At 41.9% G+C, this 24,145-nt stretch overlaps 2 protein-coding genes across 3 annotated transcripts in view; both read right to left on the reverse strand.

The window, feature by feature from the left end:
• Window positions 1-12,566: 12,566 nt before the first annotated feature.
• On the reverse strand, window positions 12,567-15,489 carry edn1 (endothelin 1). The gene is made up of 5 exons (XM_073484048.1): window positions 15,347-15,489; window positions 14,943-15,093; window positions 14,369-14,530; window positions 14,051-14,155; window positions 12,567-13,535 (listed from the first exon to the last, which is right to left on the reverse strand). Exons 1-5 carry the CDS (start codon window positions 15,405-15,407, stop codon window positions 13,397-13,399), a joined length of 618 nt encoding a protein of 205 aa, XP_073340149.1. The 5' UTR covers window positions 15,408-15,489; the 3' UTR covers window positions 12,567-13,396.
• Window positions 15,490-19,898: 4,409 nt separating this feature from the next.
• The window catches only part of hivep1 (HIVEP zinc finger 1), a 58,916-nt gene continuing 54,669 nt past the window's right edge, over window positions 19,899-24,145 (reverse strand). For both annotated transcript variants that reach the window (XM_073483329.1, XM_073483330.1), the window contains exons 7-9: window positions 23,992-24,093; window positions 22,799-23,331; window positions 19,899-21,632 (exon numbers count right to left, since the gene is read on the reverse strand). In XM_073483329.1, coding sequence (XP_073339430.1) covers window positions 20,508-21,632; window positions 22,799-23,331; window positions 23,992-24,093 — 1,760 coding nt within the window. In that variant the 3' untranslated portion in view covers window positions 19,899-20,507. The remainder of the gene's footprint in view (window positions 21,633-22,798; window positions 23,332-23,991; window positions 24,094-24,145) is intronic.

Consider the following 24,145-nt stretch of genomic DNA (forward strand, 5'->3'; position numbering starts at 1 on the left):
TTTCACTTTTCTTGTTTAGACATTTTTTCACTGTGCTGTAAAAAACAACACTCATAAAAGTAGAAGTTCAATATTATGGAACATGCTGCCCGGTGTTTACAAGCTGACAAGACGTGAGTTTTATTTGGAAACGAGCAGTGTTTGGGTACAGGGTGTGATGTGAGACGATTACTACAAAGCAGTGTTCAATATTTAATTTTACTGCAGCACCCAAACACGAGTGACGCCCATCTTTCTTTTGTTTCAGACCAAAACATAAACCTCAAGAATGAATACTAGCTTTTATCTACAGTTAGCTTAATGTCAAAGACTCACATATGATATGCTCTTTGGGGTCACACCTGCTAACTCACTCTTACTGTACCACCTGCGAGTTTGCAGCTGGTTTTCTCTTCGTTGCAGCTGCAGATACTGTACCACCTGTCAGATGGTCAGCTGTGACGCTTTATATTAAGAGTTCAGCCTGTTAGACACCATCAGAGGTTGTCTTTGTCTATATACCTCCAAGAAGCCTGACCTGTGACCTCTAACCCTCTTTAGTTGTTTTTAAAGAGCAGTGGTGGCACAACCGCTGCCCTCGTGTCCGTTCCCAGTGGTTGGCCGTTATACATTTCACCAGCTTCGTCAAATTGAGGCCATTCAGAGCAGCAGAGGTTTAGGTTGACCCCTGTTGTTCCCCTGACCCTCCCACTCTGCCCCCGAGGCCGTGTTCCTGCAGGGAAGGTCACCGCGGCCTGAATGGTGTCCCAAATAGCAGTCATAAAGGCATAGTGGGTGCAGGACCCCCGTAAAGATCAGGTAGTCACATCGGGGTCCCACAGACGAGGCGGGGCCGACACATGAAAGGACCAGCAGGAGAGGAGGGAGAGATCTGACCCTCCGACACTCGCAGCCATCATGAAACATGAGATCAATCCCAAACCAGAAGTTACTCTTCTTTTTCTTCTTCTTCTTCTTCTTCTTCTTCGTCTTCTTCTTCGTCTTCTTCTTCTTCTTCTTCTTCTTCTTCTTCTTCTTCTTCTTCTTCTTCTTCTGAGATGAAAATGCAGCTTTTCAGGTCTGTAAAGTCGGTACTCCAGCAAATGCCAGATGGCCTGTAAAAATACATCATCCCTGCAGCACTATTAAAAGCTACAGTCAGAAATGGTTAGCTTAGCATAAAGACTGGAATCAGGTAGCGTTATATCTCATTTTTAAAATCTGCACAAAAACTGACGTTTAGAAACAACAGGTTGCTGTTTTCCGTCTCATTATCTGTCGGACCTTTTCTTGGTCGGTACCAGTTACTTCCTGGTGTTGCCACTTTTGGCCCGCTGACCTCACAGCAATTGCAAGACTTCCAGGAGTCGGCGTTTTTCCAAAAAGGTCACATTATTCCTTTAAAAGCCGGCCGCAGACAATGGATTCCTGTATCGCCCTCCCAGTTTCATTCTCAGCATGTTATGCAACATTCCTCCCTTCTGTTATTGTAAATGGCAAATTTACAGTTAGATACATGAGTCTGGGCGGAGGTTCACTCGAGGCTGCGATAATCTTCCATGTTATTTGGGTTAGAGATGTCCGTGGATGTGGTGGTTTGACAGCTGGCTCACAGGCTGTTGACAGAGTTTGAGTTTTGTTTGGGAACGGCTGCCTCAACATGCTGCAGGTGCACACAATCGTGTTTAGTTTGAGAGGAGATAGCAGCCAAGTAGTGAGGGAGAGGGTATATTGTTGGACGACGGGGCGAAGCGACATCATCAGAGCTGCACACAGACGTTCAAAGTAGTAGCTGAGAGTCAGGGGTGATGGAGCGATAGCCGAGAGTGTAAACACTTTCCTTTTGTGACTGCTGCTCAATATGTGTGGAAGTCAGTGGCTGTTGCTTGCGATGACAGGCCGCAGCGAGTCCAGACTACACTTTGGAGTCTTGGGCCGACGCAGACAGACAGTCACATAATCAAATTAGCTGACAAAGTGGGATATTTATTTGAATTTAGGCTACACATGGTTGAGTCACAAAAGACAGCTCAGCAGCTCCGACCACAAAACGGCAAAAAGGTGCAGAGTTTTGCACAACAGCACAAAATGAATACCCACATGGTGTCTGTGTTTTGTCCAGTGGTTTTGGCCTAATCATATAAAGACAGTGTTGTATAAAGAACCCAAAGGTCGTACTTGAGTGAATGTTCTGGGAATATTTTTGGTCATTTATTTAAGAAAAGGATTGTTTCACGGCTACAGCTTCGACAGTTTTTACTCTTCATGCTTGTCAGGGGAGTTCTTGTCCTTCCTCAAAATATTTTGATGTTTCTGTCACTTGATAGTGTGAGTCACCGCACTGAAATGTCTTTTGTGGTGCAATGCGTTTATTTTTAGATCTTACCTGGTTTCCTTAAATTTGATCGAGCTAATAAATGATTCTGTCTTTTGCTGTAATTGCTCTTCTACTCACACATCTATCACTCAGTGATCTACAGTCTCTCACGTGATGGGACCAGAGGAGCTATCAGGCCTCCAGTGCAGCTGCACCGTCCGCACCGCTGCTGCGACTGACTGTGGTATTCGGTGTTGAGTGGGGACATGTGGGGCCTCGGCGCAGACTGACAGATGCTTTGGGAAATGGGACAAAGTCTCAGAGAAAATATGTCCGGAATGTGTAACAGACAGCAGGAGAGAGAAACTTTCATAACCAAACCAAATGAAGGTTAACGGTTACGGTAATCTGCCAGTTTATCAGTGATGTCAGTGTTTAACCCCTCGGCCTTGTAGATAATTCTCAAGGATATTAGCCAAGGTGTGGATATCTCGCTCATTTAGAGTATGTGCTGTAATTTAGTTGAGTAATTTACTTAAGCTTATTGGGGTCAAGGCAGTGGGTCATGTCTTCTGTATGAGTTCATTCTCCAGTTTGTGGCGGTGTGTGATTTTATTTAAGGGCCATATTTGAGGTAAATACCAGAAACTAGCAGGGTTTCTTTGACTGGATCAACTTCTAAAAGGTCAAAGTTATGAAGAAGAAGTTGCCGGGTGAGTTGTGGTGATTTCCAACCGGAATTCTTTAACGTAAACATATTTTTTACTTTGTCTAAACTGTATTTTACTCTTTTTCTCATCAAATATTTAGTAGTTCTTTTCATGCCGCTGACCATTAAAGGCATAGTTTGATATTTTGGGAAATATGCTTCATGCTTTCTTACTGATGAAGCGAGACGGTTCGGTTCACTTAGTGTAGCTTAGTTTAGCTTAGCACGAAGACTGGAAACAGGAGTACAATGCTCTGCTCCCTGTCGGTGCTACATGCTGATTCTCCACACAGGGGAGAGCTAACGGTCATCTACTGCAGGTAATACACTGACGAGGTATAAGTACCTCATACAACCCCACTGAGGAGGAGCAAGTAGGCATTACTTTGTATTAAGTGGTCCCACTTATGTAGGAGACCTTATCTGACCTTATAAGTTTTAGGAATATTCTCCAAAAAGCCCAGAAGCCCACAACATGCAGCAGATCATCTTGGAAACAACCCAGACTTGAACAGGTTGAGTGCCAGCCATGGTCGTGTCAATAAGGGCTCACTCCTGTGAGTGCACTTTGCTCAGACCTGTTGACCTGCACTGCTCAGAAGAATTTTTACATCCACGTCTTACCAGTGCACACATGCCAGCAGTCCTCTCCTTCTCGTGGGCTCCCGTATTTGTAGAACACATTCTGCAGCTCCTCCCGTATTGTTGTAACTCCCTTATTTCCCGCCTCAGGATGGGATTAAATCTCTGAACTTCCACTGAACTACATCAATCCGATCAATCCGACACATCAAAGAAATTGGATACAACATGTTGAAGGATGCTCAAACCAGCTAATTTGTTCTGTTAAGCCTACTTGTAACATCACAGCTAAGAACTAGTGGCGGTATAACAAAGTGACACGATGTTATTGAGCTCATCGTTACAACAAAGGCTTGGAGAGAGTTCAGAATCTTCCAAAGAACATTTATTGTGATGTAATCTGATCGGCCCACAGTTATCAGTCACTCCTCGAAAACGACTGACTGACGATTAATTCCACTCCGAATGATTTTCATGAGACTGTATCAACAAAAATGTCCAAAAACAAAAACGCAGCTCATTTTAGGAGGTTATAAAAATATCTCCAGAGATACGAGGACTGCTCGTGCAGAGCTGAGTCATACTGGGCAGCACCATGTGTTATTGTTTTGGCTGAGACTGCTGTCGGATCCATCCCAGATTTTTTTTTTTTTTTTTTTTTTTTGACAATAGAGAGCGATGCAAAATTTGGGATTCCAACATAAACAATCAGCTTGGCATGACCGGATACGATGAAAGGCCGAAGTAAAGAGGATGATGATGATGGAGGATATAAAAAGACTCGACACAATGAAGTTTATCACCTGGCAGCCATCTCGTCTAAACATCGACCCGGACCAGACCCACTTTACATGCCAGCCTCGGGATGACTGATGCTTCATGTAGCCAAGAAGATTTTAAAAAATCAGCAGTAATTTATATCAGTTTATGTAGTTTTATGTGTTTCACTCTGTTGTTTCTTTCTTTTTTGACTATTTTATATGCACAAAGTGATTGTAAACAAGGAAATAAAGAACTATAATGAGTTTTTGCCCCTGTTTCTTTCAGGCAGAGGTATCTAGAGATCATAAAATGGCATTTTTTTGCCATGCACCTAAATATTTCCTCAAAAAAATGTGTCCATTTTCAGTGATATCTAATCTAATTTGAACTTGGATATGATGTGGACCCATTGTGTCTCTCCGAAGTTATCCACAGGCTTATTTTTGCATTGAGAAATTTAAGTGAGGAAAATAAATAAACATTTTCAGTGTGTTCAAACTCCTCAAGATTAATGCCAGAAAATTTACAGAGCTTCTGACAGCTTGGGTTCAGTTTACGACCTGTCAGAAGAGCCCAAAACCATGCCTGTACACCAGATGGTTCAACAACAGCTTTGAATTTACTTTGGGCCACACTGGATTAGACGTTTTAGGATAATTTGACATAAATTATCCAGGAATAAGAACAGGTTAACTTAGCATCGCATAAAGACCAGAAACAGTAGGAAACAGCTGGTCTGGCACCGGCCAAGTGTAAATAGAAATACCATGACTTTTAAGGCATAATAATTAACTTGTCATATCTAATTTGTGTAAAATGATAGTTGTGGTTTCCTCAGTGGGTATCTGTCTGACTCATCCTTAGCCGGGAGCAGAAAGTGACAAAGCTAACCGGCTCCAGTTTCATACTCAACATGTAGGTATGTGAGTGGTTTGATCCGATTATGTAACTCTTGACAAGAAAGGTTTCCCGATTCCACTTGTTTCCCAAAAATGTCAGACTGTTCCTTTATTGCACAGTAATGACATTGGTATCTCACACTGAGAAAGAAAGAAAGTAAGTGTCCTGAACCACTACTTTAAAACAAGGATGCTACTTGAAAAAAAATCACATTACTACGGGGATTACTCCGGTTGTTTAACTCGTGTTTTTTTGGATTTCATTAAAAAAGTTACATCTTGAAAAAAGGCCACCGTCTTGGATCTTCAAAATCCTTTCACAACCCATCTGATCATTTAGAAAATACTTAAACAAAACCAAAAACCAAACAAGGCTCTTTTCTTCCTTCCCAAGTCGCTGACATGTCATAAACCCGAGCTATTTACAGCACAGTAATCTATAGAAGTTAAAGAAACGTTGGCTTAGACTGTCAGAGTGTTACCAAACAGTTGCTCCGGATAGAAAAATGCTTGAATACCTCAAACAAAGAAAGTTTTAAACCCACTTATTCTAAAGACAGATGTATGGCTTTGATATGTTACATACATTAACCAATGAAAACTGAGATGAAGGCATTGATCTCTGATGAAATGTCCTTTTTGAAGTGATTCACACACAAAGGTAAAGGCTTCACCACTTCATACACGCCAACGTTTACCTTCTGCATCCTTCACAAGGGATTATCATCACGTGTTGAGAGAGCAAGGGAAAAAAACTAATGACGGAATAAAAGCTTCACCTCCACCTGCCTACCGGTGTAAACAAACACAGTGACCAAGGAGAGCGAAACAAAACAGGAACGCAGATGCTCTTAATAACACGTGTTACTAAGCATGTTCCTGTAAGTGAGCGTCCCCATTTCTTTATGTGTTTTTCTTAGAAATTATCTTTGTGAATCCAGCAGCGTCGGCTCCGTACACTGTTTACTCAGATAGTGAGATGTTTGTTCAAGGTCCGATATATCAGCACTGCATGTTGACAATTATAAAAATATGGGTCAAAATCTTCAAGTGCAAAGGGAAAGTCCTATCTGTGCCAGACTGTTATTGGAATAAGATAACGTTCTAATGTTTACCATGTGGTGTACATCAACTTTTAGAATGCTAACATTAGCTTATTAGCACAAAACACAAAGTACAGCAGCTAATGGGGATAATATTTTGAAGATATTTGGCCATAAACCAAAATATTGGACAAATCTGATGGTGCAAGATGAAAGTCAGGGGATCATGATTCATCCTGAGGGGATCCTGAATGGATGTACCAAATGTCATGGCGATCCACCCAGCTGCAGTTGTCGAGACTTTTCAGTAACAAATCAAAATGGTGGCACGAGAGGGAAAAGTCAGGGGATCACCAAAGTCATTAGGGATTCATCCTCTGGGAACCATGAATATCTGTTCCAATCCATTGAGTAGATGTTGAGATATTTCACTGAACGGGCAAAATATTTGACTAGATGGTGGCGCTAGAGGACAAGTCATTAGGAGTTATCCTCTGAGGACCTTAAATATCTACAGGAAACCTTTATAATCTCATCCTATAGTCAAATATTTCACTCTGAACAATAAATGTCATGTTGGTCTCGTGTTGGTGTTCGAACACCCAGACTTACATCAGATTCTGCTCTGATCCAGATCTGTTTACTGACGGGAGGACAGCTCAGTGATTACTTTTAAACTTCCTGGATTAAAAACTGGATTTATCTTCATTCCTATTTATCAACCTGACTGCAGCAGCAGTCCACAGAGGTGACCCTCCATTGTCGGGTTTTAAGTTCTGACTGGAGCTGTCGGGGAAATGTGCTTTATTTCATTGAATATAAATGTCTGTATACAATTTTATGGCAATTGATCCACTAATAGAGATGTTTCAGGACCAACATGGTCGACAGACTGACTGACTGACTAACACTGGCCTCGGGCAGCGCTGCTAGCATGACTAAACTGAAAATGTGTCTCTCTGAAGTTAATTATGCTGTTTTAAAGCTTTCGCCAAGATTTTACTGTACTTCTAGATAGCACACCCTCGGGCTCTCTCTCGTCAGACATTGATTAATGTTCGAGCGGGTGAATTACTCCATCTGGAATGCTTTGAGACTCAACACCTGTTAGCCACTATTACAGAAATGCAAATAATTACCTCAAGTGCTAAATAAATGCATTTTTCTCCATGCATTTATTATCTGTGTGCAGGAGGTGTATATAATTTGTTATGCAACATATAGATTTTTCTGTGGAATATGTGTTTTTCATCATGCCTGACGTTGGCCGAGCTAATTTTGGAGTTCGGCCTGTTCCTGATCTTGTTGTACAATTCTTTGCATTCTGAACATTCCCTGCAAATGTGCACATGAGCAATGTGTGACAGGGCCCCCCACTCTCTCTTTGATTTCAAACTAAAGTTGAATTAAGAGCAGAACTGCAGACACCACTCATCCTCACATTCGTGTCTGTCAGCAGAGCATTTTTTGAATATCTCGGGGATATTCCTGTAATGCTTTTCAGTATCTGTTGTGCTCCTGGCAGCGAGGGAGGCAGACGCTGGGTTGGGTCGGACTGTAGAGTGGGATTACAGGCTGACAAAGTGCTGAGAGATGCCTGCAGAGATTCCCATAATCAGCCCTCTGAGAAGTGTGTCATCCTCTCCCGCCCAGATGATGACAAATCAGATCCAACGACACGGGTGAATCAAGTATCAAGACCGTCCCTTGCAAAGCAGACACTAATAGGGCAACTTCTTCCCCCACTCCTCGAGTCAACCTCCCGGACAGGTTTCTCGCGGTGCTCCGTCACCCAGCTGACTCCTGGTGACCTTTTCAGCCAAATCCTGAGTTTGACTCAGCCAGCACAGTAATTAATCCCCTCAGGTCGGGCTGCAGCAGGGTTTCGTGAGATGCTTTGGCACAGCTGGGAGTGTTGGTTGGAAAACAGGGTGTGTGGAGGTAGAGTCGGGCGTGGGTAAGACGTCAGAAGCTGAGGCCAGTCCTCCCCGCCCAGACGTTGCTCGCAAATAGTCCTATTGTTCGGCTCCTGAGCCCAAGAATTCCTGTCGAGTTGAGGAGATTCCTCGCTGTGTAATGGGGTATTATGTTCGCCTGCTCTATTCAATAGGCTAATGAGTTATGCCAGAAGCTAATGTCTCAGGGGAGTTCCTCGCATAGAGCTGCATAGTTTATAGGGTAAGTGCCATTGTGTTGGGTCCCGGGCCCGTCCGCGTGCTGTTAACCTCTTCAATGTGCAGGTACATGGAGGCATCTCCTCTCAGCTTCTGCAGAAGCTTAATAAAGCCGCGGCCGGCCCTTGACGTACAGAGCACACAGTGATTGTGAAGATAAGACTGAAAGAGCCAAGTCACAGAGGCAAACATGCAGCAGACAGTTTGATAAAGGCAATCTGATTACAATCTGTAGAGTCAGTGTTGATATGCATTATCAGGAGAAGTGTGGTCCAATAAAAATGTTCGCCGAGTACAATTACTCAAGTACGATTGTGAGGTACTTGTACTTTAGTATGTTAGAGTACATTTCAGAGGGAGATACTGTACTTTATACTCCATGACATTTATTTGACAGCTAAGTTACTTTTCAGATTTTACACACAAAACCTAGAAACTTATACAAAATGCATCCTTATTGATTAAACTACACCACAGTATTAAAAAATAGCTCCAATTAGCTTTATTTTGATCAACTACGTCAGGGATCTTTGACGTCTTTCATGTCAAGGACCCCTTAGATGATAGAGAGACGGAGCAGGGACCCTATTATATATTGCATATTATATATATTGTATTGTACGTGTACATTATTGTACAGTTGTAGCAGGCAAATGTGACGCATTCACCTCAGAAACGAGGGTGAGGCTGAGTGTCTTGATGGATAAGCTACAAAATGTCCAGGATCCATTGTGGCTCATAAGAATGTCCGTACACTCAGTAATAATACTAATAATAATGATGATAATAATGATAATAATAATGTTTATGTAATATAGCACCTTTCACAGAGCAAGCTCACAAAGTGCTTGACAGGTGAAGTTCATTCAATCATCACCTGAGATAATAATAATACAGTTAACTGGCCAACGTGTTCCAGTAATAATTAGGTGGCTGCTTCGCTGTCATGGATCATTGGCAGCCTGTCATCAGTGTTGACTAATTTTTTTTTTTTTTTTTCTGCTAATGTGTTTTGAAAAGTAAAAACTTTCAAAATATCATCAGACTACACAACAGTTTTGTGTTCCCCCTGCACGAACGTATCATGTAATATCACAATGATATGCACCATTTTGCTGCAGAAGGAGTTCAGTCGGTGTAATGTTGGTCTAAAAATGTAGAGAAACTTTGTAATGGAGCCACTTTTGAATATGAAATCATCTCTATTATAGTTCAGTTTTACTTGTAATGTAAGATGTTGTGGACAAATAACTTTCTGTTCAAACGTTAATCTGGTTTCTTGTCGACTTGATCACATTTCCTTTACAATCACAGGGTATCAGATGCGTTACTTTGTACATCGCTACATTTATTTGACAGCATGAGTTCCTATTTAAATTCAGATTTGAGAGAACATGCATCTCATCGATTAAGCTCCCCAGAAGTATTTAAAATAATCCAATAAGCTGAATTTCAATCAACCACAAGGTTAAAATGCTGCTTAAAGTTAATGATCCGTAACAATAAACTAATATAAGACGTAGCATAACAATGGTACAGACCCTTCTGCTTCGTATTGAGCACTTTTACCAGTGAAACTTGATGTACATTTTGCTGAAAAAAGTTGTTTTTTGTTGTTGTTGTTTGACGACGTGGAGGCCCGACCTGTCCGATGCACAGCAAGTAAATAAAATATAGAATGTGTCTGCAGTCAGATGATGTTTGAGTTGGTCCATAGGTGTCCATATATCAGGAAAATTAATTTTACATACACGCATCAGATTAAATAAATGTATCAGTGAAACGTATGTGATGGAGCCACTTCTGAATGTGAAAGCATCGCTATTATTGTTCAGTTTCACTCGTTATGTAACATATTGTGGACAAATAAGTTTCTGTGCCGAGCATTATTCTGGTTTCTTGATCACATTTCCTTCACGCTCCCAGGAGAGCGTGACACCAGATGTACTTCCATTAACAGGAGGTTAGTTTGGCTGCAGGGACTAGCGTGCACCGTACCTGCATCATGGGATCAACTCCATTTCTGGCGTGTCATCGAAACTGTCTGCCTATTGTCGCCGGACTGTCTCCTGCAGCAGACGAGTCTGCAAATTGTTTTGCAAACAAAAAGTAGGTCTGTCTGGAAAATATGACATCAGTATTATTATGATTAAAATCTGCACGCAGGAGGACGCAGCAGTTTTTTCTTTCACTGAGCCCGAGGCACAGACTACAGCAGGGATTTGTTTGCTAAATGGGCTGGATAGATAAGACTTTTCAACCAATTTGCATTGGATTGTTCTCCGCTGCCAGCTCAAGCAGCGCCGCGATGACTGATGGGAGCGAGTTTCAGGCGCAGCAATGTTTGAACTGAACCCAAGAACAACTTGTTTGACATATATCACATGTACAGCTGAGATATAGAGGGGACCAATCTGACAGATTGATGCAGCATGGCTTTAATCTCGTAAAAAAAAAAAAAAACGTGCCTGTGATGATGGAAACAACTTTTTAAGAACTTAAATCATTGTCCAATAAAGAGTCTTATTTTTATCCCATGCTTACTGAGTATAAGTGAGGGATTTTTTATTTTTCTGTACAGTGAAATCCATGTTTGGTTGTGACATTTTCACACAAATTTAAGAATTATATGCTCGTCTATTGGTTGAGAAATTGTTGATTGTGTGTCTTTGTTCCTGCAAAATGACCTGGATGAGTGATTAACTGACATCAAATTAAGTTGATTTATTAACCGAGGCTAAATTAAAGATATCCGCGGAAGTGCCAGGCGTTTTGGTTTCATTACAGGAGGAAAACAGATGGTCGAGGAGTGGTAATGAGTGATGTAGCTGTAAAGAATGGCCCTTATCTGCAATAATCATTAGATAGGTGAGCGGAGAGGCCGAGGCAGGTAGTTAAGAGAATAACTTAAGAGTGAGTCAGGCTCGGTTGAACTTCAGCTGAGTCACTTCTCAGCAAAAGACAGGAATGCTCCGGCTGGAAGGTGGTAGATATTTAAGAGTATTTTAAAACAAAGCAGGTCATTACAGAGCTGAAAACAAACAACGTGCTGGATGTGTCTTTGAAATCGGAGCCGCTGATGGAAAACCTTAAATCAACTTTCAGCTGATTTGGAAATTGCAGTGTGTAGTCTGGTTTGGCACGCAGATGAAAGGGCAGGGTGAGCTGGGTTTTATGGCTGTTTGCCTCGTTGTCTTCCACATCAACACTTTCTTGTTATCGTCTCTTTCTTCGCACCCGTCTCTCGTATTTTATCTCACTTGTTTTTGTACTTTCCAACTTAAAGGATAAGTTCGGAAAATGGCTGATGGGATGCACGCTGGCACTTTTAGCTTAGCGGCTACAGTGAAGATTTTGGCTTTAAAAAGTGTGTTAATAACGTCTTTTCAGATCAGTTTGGGTTCTTGGAGCTTCTGGTGACTTGGCTTACATCGGACGAGCTGTAGGAGCCCTTTGTTGTGTTTTCTGGGGGGTTGTATTTTTACATTTTAAAACAAGTCCCCATCTACTTCAGTTGTTTAGGAGAATGCTGCAACGCTGTTTTGCTGTGAAGCTCCATTTTTTTTTGTGGACTACAAAACTTAAAGATTTTCAATCGGCATAGATAATGACTGAATTTTATTTTTTTTAGGTGAACTCATCCTTTAAAAAAGGTACAATATGTAAGAATTGGCCACCTGAAAAAAAAAAATCATACTCCAAATAAAAGACAGTGTATCACAAGAGTAACCACTAACTGCTGCTATCTGAAGCTGCTGTTAGTTAGTTAGCACATTTAGCAATGCAGGTAGCAAACTGGACCGAGAGCTTGGAACAACAGGGGAAAGTTGTTGTTCACACAGAGCATCAGCAGGACGGGGGGTTAGCTGGTTAGCATGCTAACTTCAGTAGACATTAGATATCTTTGACATAACTTAAAACCTGATGTTTCTTCACATCCTGTTGATAATTTTAGGTATTTTTTTGTTTTAAATTTAAATTCTTACATACTGCACCTTTAAAATCCTTTAATCCTGAGCTCATACCTCTTCTGTTACATCTCTGACTTATAGAGCTCAACGTTCACGTACAACACAGCAGGATAAAGGCTCTGACTTTTTAAATAAGTGTGTAACAATTTATTTAAGTTTGGCCAAAACTTGGCACCTTGGTGACAAAACATTTCACAGAAATGACAAACCAAAACATGTGACGGACCAATATGGCCATCGAATTACAACATACAAAAAAGAATAAATAAATAGTGGCATCAACGTACATACATAGCATATTTAGTGGAAAATTAAATAATGATAAATGAAAGAACTCCCAGCAGCTACTTGTACTGCACAGCTACAGTAACCTGTGTCCTGACACACAGGGGACGACCTGTTACGTAAAAAAATGCAGTAAATAGTTTCAGTCGGTGAAAAATGGTCTTGTGTAAAAGCAGTGACACGAGGCCGTGATCCCTTCTATGTAGACGTAACAGTCTGGTTCTGCAACTTTGTGTGAGGAAAAATAATGGCGTCTTTAAATATAATAAGTAGGACTGCCCTCATCCGTATACGGCAGTGGAAGGATTTACTGTATGTCGAATCCTTCCAGTAATGTCAAGTGTTTGAAATGCTCTGGTGTTTTCTTTTTTAGTCCAAAGGAGGAGCTGTGATTGAGTCTGACCCCGACACCGACAGGATCAATCAACGTCCTTGGCCTAGTCCTCTGCTCAGCTTATCTACTTTCACCTGAACTCCTTGTCTACTTGTCTCTGCCCTCGTTCATCTGTCTGATGAAGTGCAACCGAGTCGAGTTGTAAATGCTCTCGAAGCCAACGTGGAGGAAGTTTTCCGGCCGTATCTGGGCTCTCCGTTTGTCTTCCATTGGCTGTAGAGACGGGCGTACGAAACCCTTTCCCCCTCTGCGTGACAAGGTGCGGAGGTCATCTGTCGTCTTTAGGAGGCCGCGCTCTCGCCCTCCCATGCCCTCGCCCTGCGGCGCTGTCTCGCCCTCCATTTCTCCAGAAGCAGGCTGGTCTTCAAGGCGGCCCGGATCGCTAGAGGCGACACCCGTTTCTTGTTGCCGTTCTTCGTCCTGAACACAAAGAGGGAGAAACGATTAGACATCCGAACCATCGATCTCTCAGGTTATGTAAAAGGGTAAACCTACACCTGGGTGGACTTGAGCTGTCAGTCAAACATGCAAACCACTAAGTAGGAACAATACTCTGGAGTGGCTGAATGTTATGTTTCCAATTATTAATGTGTCAGACAAATGGCGCCGCAAACTTTGGGAGTCTAAAACATGATGGTACACGAGTGCAGCTGCAGCATTTACTCTCTCAGGTGAGTGAGGGACAGCGATGCAGCTCACAATCTTTTATGGAAATCAAAATGTACTGGGAATTTAACGCTTCGGGGTCTAATCTTGAAATCCCTGCCTCTGAAACACGCACTGACTGTTTTCATCTCAGGGTTTGACTCATGCAGACATTAACATTTTGCCCTACAAAAGACCTCAGTGTGAGTGAGTGAGTGAGTTATAATTACCACGTCCATTTATTTTGCAAATACATGCTCGTACACTGAGTGTGGAGCAGGTCGTCTTACCTTTTAATCCTGCCCGTGTCGGCTGCCAGCTTGTGTTTGCACTGCGCCTCGGCACAGCCGTCGCCCTGGGCAGAGCGGATCACCGTGTCTGGCAGCGTCTCATACCTGAACACAGCAAGTCAGGTGGATCACATTAACATTGTTCAGTTTCGAGACATTTAAGAGACGAAACTTGTCCTCACAGGCTGCACAAAAATGATAGACTGAGGCGATTTTCTAGTATCAGTGACACAGAGTGTGATCGATGTTTTGCATTGTTGTTGTTGTTGTTATCGCGAGACTTTTTTGAAGCTGTAATAAAAGTCGCAAATTACACACCTGAGGTGTTTTTCCATCCGGCAGAAGTTCCTGCATGTGTTGTCTTCCTCGCGGGAACACTGACAGCGGGGTCCGCCACCACTGCTGCTGCTGGTTGCCATGGAGTCCACGACCGCGCGCCTCGTCCTGGGAGCGTTGCCGAGTCCGTAGGAGACCACGCGCCTGGAAACAGTTGATAGAATTCGAATCAAACAACTGAAATCGACGTTCGAAAAAGTAAAAACGCGCCTTTTTTTGACGCTAAAACGCGTTAAAGTTTGCGCGTTTAACTCGTAAAAGTACACGGGAACGTCACCCAGAGCTGACAAGGTATGAAAAACTCCAGTTTATGTTCAGTTACACTCGCGAAAAGTTAACAAAAATCGATAACGTACTTAAAAATGTTAGCTTAACGTCACTGTTAGCTAGTCGTGCGTCTAACACGTCGTGTATTTCAACTTCTATCCGATATTTAAATGAGTTATAAGCCGAATATACTTGTTTTTTGCGTTATTTCATTCTGTAGCCTACTTAAGAAAGGTAACTTTTTTTTTTTTTTTACTGCTGTTTAAATGTTTAAATAAAGGTGACTTACTCAGGTGTGTTGACCCATATGATGTCCAGGTGGCAGAAGTAGACGCACTCCTTGTCCAGGAAAGTGGCGCAGGAGCAGCGTTTGGTCCGCACATGGCGCCCCTGGGTGGTGGTGGAGGCGGTGGGTGTCTCTCCAGAAGGCGCTGCAAGTACTGCAATTAAAAATACTCGTTATTAAAACACTGCATATAAAACATATAACATTAAATGTCAGGAATGTGCACAAAGCTGTAACGTGTTATCTGCGCAGTTGCAGCAAGATTGAGCTCTGCAGGTAGAATTCAACTTTACCCTACTTTTATATTAGTAATTCAACTATTATGTATATAATGTATCAAACGTAATAGTTATTTCATGTTAATACCCAGGTAGAATAGATAGTAGCCTATTAGTAGTAATAGTTACCTGTGCACAACATCCAGGAGTACATCACTGATAACACGGAAATCAAAATGTGTAAATCCATTTTTCAGGTTCGTCTTTAAACAAAAAAGCAAAAGTAAATAATCCTCCAGAAAGAAGTGTTAAAATTAAAAGATCCAGTGAGTCTCTCTCCGGTACAGTGTCTCGCTGGTCGTCCTCAGAGATTCACTCAGCTGTGCAGAGTCTCTGTCGGTGTGGCCCCACATGTTCAGCCCTTTGACTTTATACAAGCGCGTCCCACCTCCCCTCCTCCTCCTCCTCCCGCCGAGCCGCTCTCTGTTGTCCTTTGGCTCGTACCCAGACAATGATGTTTGTTAGTGGTCGGCGGCTGATAAGCAGCCGTGCAGGCAGAGTGGAAGACTTTGAGATGCCTTGGTTATTATGAGTGAGTGAGTGGATGAGTGAGTGGATGATGGGGGAGACGCCGGGTGATTGCATGCGACCTGTACCATACTTACAGTCGGACTCTGTGGATGAGCTGCAGCGGCTGTAATGAGCCGGCAGGTGGCAGTCAAGCGTTGATGTGGTGAACATTGCATAAAGAAGTATATTATAATGTGGAGAGTATAGACATTAAGTGTTACTAAAACATATATTTTCCTGAAAATGACTCAAATAACATTAAAATAGGTAGATAGACAATAAAAATGACAAATTGCAGTGTTACATCACATCGTGTCCCTTTGAGGTTGGAAAATAGCATAAAAAAGTTCAGACAAAACCATTCAAGAGTTAACACAATACTTTAAAAAACAAAGGCAAAAATAAACCAAGAACAATTAACAGGAGGAGTCATTTACTGTAAGTGAATCCGGCAGGAGAAACAAATTCCTTGAATTAAGTCACAAAGGACATCATGAAGGAAGAAGGTAAGAAATAACTCTACTAAAAGAAATACAATGAGAGTAGAGACAGAACTTAAACATAGCACTAGTGTCATCAGGATACTGGAGTTTGATGCAACACTCTGAAAAACATCGAGATTCAATGTCATTTTCGATACCAGAGGGACAAATTGACAAAATGTTGAGGGCGTTAAACTTTAGATGTTTATCAAAAGATGAATATAACAAGAAATAACTTTTCTTGGTTAGTAGCAGAACGACTGTAGTCAACAATAAATATCAAACTTTCTTAGAAACCTTTTTTTTTCTCCTTAGATTAGGCTTTTAAAAATGATGAGATGTAACTGCAACCGACATTTTCCATAGTAACCAGATGCAAATCCAATATTTGTTAGAGGAATTGGTGCAGCACATTTTTCATTCATAAAGATCTGGGTTAACGATTTTATCGAGTGAATACTACACTGACACTGTGTTATTATTATTGCTTAAGTCCGGCCGGTGCATCAGTTATTATGATACTTTAAGTTTTTCCCACTAATCGCGATTCACATTGCAATCGTGATACCTGTCAAAATAATCGCAGCGTGAAAAAAGAGGTTCAAAGTGGGTGGAAGTAACATCACAAGGTGGTGTTCAGATTGTGATTCAGATTCAGATTTTTTCTTTACTCTTGACCACTACATCGTGGTGTGGAGTACAAACATAACAACAAAAGCATAATACAAAAGTAAAAACAACCAGAACAGATTTCCAAGTTCAAGCCAAGTTATTTAAAGAGAGGCAAAGTTTACATACAATCTTGGTTCATCAGTCTGCAATTGCAATATGAGTTTAAACATAAAGTATTTTGGCAAATATTTCTTTATATTATCAACAATACTTGTGTTTTTAGGCAGTTATCATCACATAAAGTACAACATCTTTGAATCCTTTCCAGACTTTGTATCTTTCTGTTATTTTAGGGACTCTGAGGTTACAAATAACCTGGACACACCGCCTATTCTCACAAAGTAGATACTTTTCAAACTTAAACCCAATATACCACTTCTGCAAAAACTAGTATAAGTATGGTAATCTACTAAGATAAACAGAATAAAAAGTATGCTTAAAAGTTGTCTTGATTAGCAATGAAAGTATTTTTAATTAGCAGCAATGTCGTCACATAGTGAAGTTTGAACTTTAAGAGCCAGCCCACTTTGTGTGCAGACAAAGAGGCTGCCAGGTAGGAGGGGAGTTTGCCCTTTGCAGTGAGTTGGAATAAAAAGTTTAATACTTCTCATTCTCTGTTCCTCAGAATACAGTATTACAGGGTTAGACTGGACACTACACCCAACATTACATAACCAGCACAGGCATTATTATCTATATTCATTTTTTGAGCATGATTCTTGCTGGAGGTTAAATATTTCAACTGGTAATCAAGAATATGATGTGTAGGCAACATGGCTTGATATACAGATGTTTACATTTGCTCCACAACTGCTGCATTTTATTAATTGATGAATGAAAAGTACAAAAAGCTCCAAAGTGGCCGTTAACCTCCTGCTTTCCTTCCACCGGTTGTAATAAACTGTGGAAACCAAAGAGGGCTTCATTTCCCTTAATCACATCAGCAGTGGAAAACTGACCTTGTTTATGTGTTCACGCATGCTCCGAGTGGAAATGTCTTCGGTAAAGTTTCCTGACATACTGCACCTCTGAGGCCTTCAATCACAGGCTGGTGTTGGGACTTTCCACTGGTCAGGAGAACAGCTTGTGCTCATGACAGAACCAGACAGATGGAGTAAGCATCAGAGTTTTTTGGTTAAAATGTGGATACCTTAGTTTAGGGATGTTGATAGAGATTTTTTGTTCTTCACTTCATCATCCTGCATTTTTGTTTTCTCAGCACTTGCAGATAATGACCTCTAGGTGTCTCTGTTTGCTTGACTATAGCCTCCCCCCACAGGTTTCAGTCAGCTCTGAGGTGGAGGAGGGGGTAGAGCGATGGGGGTCTGTTTCTGGAGATGGATGAGTCACCTTCTGAATGGGGTGGAACAAGGAGGTTATCACTGTAAAGCCTCTTGAGATGAGAGAGAAGTCTCCCTCATTGAGGCCAGATTGCTATGTTTGGTCACGGTCCTCTGGGAGCTCATTACCCCGACTCTTCCTGTACAGTAGGTGTACAATAAACCAAATATAGTCATTTATGAATAAAGTGCCACTTTTTTTGATTGGCAACCAGAGATTTTTAATTAAGAGGTATTGTTGTGATAATTAGAGGATCCCGAGGTTGTCTCCTGAGGATTCAATCTCACTGATACCGTTATTGTAGGTGTGGGATGGTGAAGGAGGTTGAATTGTTTTACTGTATACACCATGAAATTCTTACATTATTCTGCCGTCATGTAAAACAAATCAGTGATATTGAAATTCCACCCTCTGTTGAGCTTCATAGAAAGGTTATTAAGCAGAACAGCACTGCGGAAATCTGTTGAGAGAATCACACAACCAGGTATTTATGTAAGAGCCCGACCAATTTATCAGTCGGCTGACAATATAGGCTGACATTGGCCTACCACAGATATATTTATATCTGCATATATGTTGCCTGATGTGCACTGATATGAAGAATCTTGTTTTTAGAGATTGTATTGCAGAAAAAGACACCTGGGATTCCCAGTGAGTTTACCGTTTCAGTTAGAGATGCACGATATGGATCTTTTTTCAGCTGATACAGATGAGATAACCAATAGTTTCCGTTTTTGTGTTTTAAAGTAGCTCCTGATGTGTAGTTTACGCACACCTGAAGGTAATAAAGGCTGAGATGTAGAGAGCAAAGATAGAGAATTTTATATTCCATAGCTGAAATAAGATTTGTTGTGTTAAGTATTATCTTCCTGAAACTATAAAAAATGTCCACCTGCGGTATTGAGGTGTGCAGATGCTGCACTTGTTAAGTCAATAAGATAATAAGTGAAGCAATCTGGCTTCATATTATTGACTCCATTTATTGTCTAGAAACATTTAAATATTGGTATTTCATCAATGCCAATAAATAGCCTGTAATATAAAGACAATTTTCGGTCCGATATATATTATCATCTAATGTCATTTTAGTCAATGAAGTTTATTTTTAAACTGCAAAATATCCTGCCTTCGTTACACATCTTTGTCTCAAGTGTTTGATAACCACATTTGTATGATCATTGCAAGAAATGTGTGTATTACCACCTATGAATCATATACCAGTTTCTTCTTTCACTGAGCTGTGGTTGCTGCGGTTTCTCGAATATCAATTCTGTGTTTAGTGCAAAATGTCAGCAAATTGTAAAAGAAACAAACATAACAGTTTACCAGAGGCCATGATGATGTTTCTAATGTCTCTTATTTTCTGAACTTACACAAGATTGTGTTCAAATATGAGAAGTGAATTTTTGCGATTTTTGTTTAATTAAATATCAAAATAGTTGAGGATTAATTTTCTGTTTAACGATTTAATTTTCAGTCAATCAATTCATTATTGTAGGTCAAATTTTAGTGTTATGTTTCAATATGAATATAAAATATAACAACATCAAGAGCAAAATAGACAATAAACCAAATCAATTTCACAACCTGTATCGGTAATATATTTGCAGTCCAGAGTCAACCTGAAAATATCTAGTGACAAACTTTCTATTGTGACAAATCACAGTGACCCCACGTTAATGTTTGTAAACAAATTTTTACTGATACAGTTAAGAATATTGATACAGCAATGTAAAGCTACCATAATGCACATACCTATGGACTTATGAATCATAATGGGCACTAGATGGATTATAATAAATAGTTGAACACAACATCTGTACACAGAAACATTGCCCGATAATCCATAGAAATGTACATATACCAGTACAACATTTATAATTCCATAAATTTACGAATGACAAATCCTCCAAAATAAAACTGATATCCTCCATTGTTATGCTTCTCTTTACTTTTATTATTTTCTGAAATAAACACAAGCAACTACTGAATTTATAAGGAATTATGTACAGGTTCCTAAACAAGAAACTCCATAAAGGCACAATTGTCTATACAACATGTACAAAAAAAAAAAAAAGAAATTGTCTGGAGCTGACAAAAAAAGTAAAAATAAAATGATTGGTCGTCATTATAATTATCATATGATTGCACATACAATATGAATGTCAGCATCTGTGCTTTGAAAGGTGATTTGCAAAGAAACAAACCCCTGAAAAGTGTTTTCAGTCTTACAAAGTGACAAGAATTACAAAAAGAGAACAAGAAGAGCTTTCAACTTGGGGTCTTCAGGTGGCAATGACCAGTCTGTCTTCATCATCACTGGATACCTCATTATCGTCATCAATTACCTTCTGCCAGCTGGTCACTGGTGGTGCTCTCTGTGGTGCAGGATCACTCGCTCCCTCGGCTGATGACTCCTTAGCACCGTCTGCTCGACCCTCAGGAGCTGGTGATTGATGCTGCTGTGGGGATTTCTCGCTCTCTTCCCTCTCAACAGTCCGTGTGAGCTCAGCTCTGCTGCTACCTCCCGGGCTCGCCCTGCTGCCTGAGGTCACTTCTGGAGAGCTGCTGACCTTCAACGGGGTGGGCGATGAAGCGGACATGCAGCTCCGTAAAGAAAAGAGCCCGTGTTCACTTTGAGATGGCTGTGCTCCCGGAGCTTCAGGGCTGCCCTGCCTCTCTGACGACCCGGGGAGAGGACTGAGGGTGGAGAGAGGGCTGAGAGACGGAATGAGGGCAGGCAGGGCGATGTTAAGTATCTGCAGGCCTGGGACATGTGTCTGGGGGCCAGTGCTGCTTTGGGAGGTGGGGTTGGCAGTTAAAACCTGCAGCCCGAGGGTGGCGTTGAGAGTGAGCCCTTGCTGGTTCAACAGCTGGGTGGATGCCAGGCCTGTGTTGGTCAGCCCCATGAGGTTAAGTGTCTCCAGACCAACTGGCTGTATGGTTTGAGCCTGCAGACCAGCAACCTGCCCTAGTGGGAAGCAGGGCAAGACACTGCTGATTGGTTCCTGGACCACAAGTGGCTGGGCTTGCAAGCCCTCTGGTAGGGGTGAAGAGTTGGGAGCTGGTAAAGGGCTTGTGTTTCTGTGAATGACGCTCACTGCTGGGATGGTGAGCTGGACAGGCCCAGCCTGGATTGGTACAAAGGTGGAATAAGCTGCCAGGCCAGCGGGCACCAGCTGGATCCCTCCAACTGGTACCATGCTGTAAGAGGAGCGAGAAGGCTGCTGGGAGTGCAGGGGCAGGTGACTGAACAGGTGGGTCTGGGTCTCTGTTCCTAGTGTTTGGGATAGACCCTGTGGGGGAAAGTGCATGGGGCCTTGAGAAACGTAGGAGGAAGTCTGAGTGCTCCGGTCCACGGGTATTCCCGATTCACTGGTTACCACAGCAGGAGGGGCAGGGGAGGTGTCCTGTGAAGAGAGAAAAAAATCAATATTCAATCTTCATTCTTGACTTGAAGGGGAATTCTGGTATTTTTAAACCTGGACCCTAGATTTTGGTTTGCAGTGGCTTCCACGTTATCCTTGGGGCAACTCCGACCATTAAAGTTACATCCACGTTAAGTGCTTGTTTTTGCCACCGACAGGATGAGGTTATTATTCTGTGTCTGTGTCTGACCACGTTATGGAAACGATTCCTACAGAGAAAGACCTTTTTGTTGAGTACTGTAAGATCCTTTTTGTAACCAGAAACACAAGTCTCGCTGAAGGAGAAGTCTCGCTCTGAAATCTCGCGTGAGATGAGTTGTTCCAGGAAGACGACGCTAGAAACGTGAGCCAGAGAGAAGTTTTGAATTTAGCTAGAGGAAGTGCCAGCAAGATGGCTGAATATTTAACTGATTTTGACAATCTAGATGAAGTCTGTGTTGTTGTGATTCAACAGCCATGATTAATTAAAGGCTTTTTAACTCATTACCCTCTTGAGTGCATGAGACTTTTTCTACGATTCTGAAAGAACAAGGTCCCTAAACTGATAAGCACCAGAGGGACACCATTTTCCTCAACCGAGCAACACTCCTTGCATCCTGTTTTTTGACCTAGATGAAGTCTAGTTCAAGAAGTCTCACTGAAATCTCGCTTGATCAGTTCCAGTTGTTGCCTTATCTAGATTGACAAAATCAGTTAAATATTCAGCCATCTTGCTGGCAGTTCCTCTCTCACACTCTCTGTCTTACACTTCTACTGTCGTTTTTTAGCGGATGAACCTTTGATGCTCGGAGTTACCCCAAAGAATTACATTGCAGTCATTACAGCTGAGGCGATCTACTGAACCGATTCCAAAAATATTGTTAAGTATGAATAATTTACACACCATAATATGTAAATATAGTGCGCAGGCTTAAAAATACTGGATTTTCCCTTTAAATATAGCGCACTCTTAGAAGATGAAATGGTGTTTGGATCAATCTATGAAAGCGAATCAGGATTACCAACACTATTCACCTTTTTCAGAGCATTCACAGGAGCTTTGTGGATGTGCCTCGCATGCATGATTGAAAGTAAGGGTATGGATAGGAAAGAAAGGAGGCAGGAAGGGAGGGGCGGAGAGAGACACAATGAGAATACTTGGGTCTCACCTGGCCTAGCTTGGAGCCCTTGCCTGGCACTGGGGGACTAGGGGGCACATCAAAGTCAGGGTAGTCGATGGACATCTGCCTGCACGGTGACACTGGGCTCATCATGTGCACTGACTCTGTGTCTGAGGTGTAGGAGTCTGATGTGGTAGCAACAGGTGGAGGAGAGTAAGGGAAGTGGACTGGGCCATATGAGGACCCAGAGATGGATATCTGCTTGCTCAGGGACACGGGGCTCATCATGGGGACAGATTCTGAGTCGGATGTAGGGGGTTCAGGAGCTGGAGGCTGGGAGAGAGGTAAGGAGATTGAGCTGATTGACATCTGGGCGAGGAGGGCGCTAGGAGGGACTTCAGCCTCTTTGGAAGGGATGTGCTGCGGGCTGGCGGAGACAGAGGGGTTGGTGGACAGGCCCGACTCTGCCTGGCTGTCCTCCTCTTCCTCCTCGTTGTCGTCATTCTCCTCATCATCAGGCCCATCGGAGTCATCGCCATCTGAATCTTGACGGTCAGCACTGCTCACCTGGCTGCGGTCTCCTGTGGGTGAGAAAACTTGTAAGATGGAATCTATTCTTGGTAATCCACAGAACATATGAGTCATCAGAGCTGGTATGAAAATAGATAAGGTAGTATTGAACCACTTTCATTCATTAAACATCTCCTATTATCACACGGCGAGAAAATCCATGGCTAAGAATGCAGTTGGGTAATGTTTTGTGCTGCTGCTGCATAGTTTCACACCCTTGACCACCATACGCCCCTGAGCTCCATCACAGGCAGAGGAGGAAAAACAAATATGCTGGGACCATAGAATGCTTTCAGGCAGCTTCTCTCTCTCGCTCTCTCTCTCTTTTTTTCTAAAATTAGACGCAGCAATTTCCTCTTTCTAAACGCTGTGCATGCCGCCCACATGTGCTTTGAGTTAACAGAGGAAGAAGCTGCATTTAGAATTTCTAATTAGACCATGTCAAAGCTATTGATCAACCTAGCAACAGAGCACAAGCAGGGACAATCAGGGTTTTATATCTCATGTTATTAACAGGAGAACTATTCTAAAAAAGGACATTCCTGTTGTTTGAAATAAAAGCAAATGGGGTAAACAAGACCTATTACATTTGTAACAATGTAGAAAGAACATACTTTTTTTGCTTGTTTTTATAAGTTATAGCTTTGGAGCACACAAAGATCCTTCTGTACCTGAATCCTCTGCATCCTGATCTTCAATGAGACCCTCAGGAACCCCCATCTCCATGCATTTCTTACTGTGGGCCTTGGACTTCATGTGCTTGGTCAGATTTCCTGCAAGAGGAGAGTCATTGAGGTCTTACGGGTGGGTAGAGCTCGAACAATA

This window comes from Pagrus major, chromosome 16, assembly GCF_040436345.1.
Source record: "Pagrus major chromosome 16, Pma_NU_1.0".
Taxonomy (NCBI): domain Eukaryota; kingdom Metazoa; phylum Chordata; class Actinopteri; order Spariformes; family Sparidae; genus Pagrus; species Pagrus major.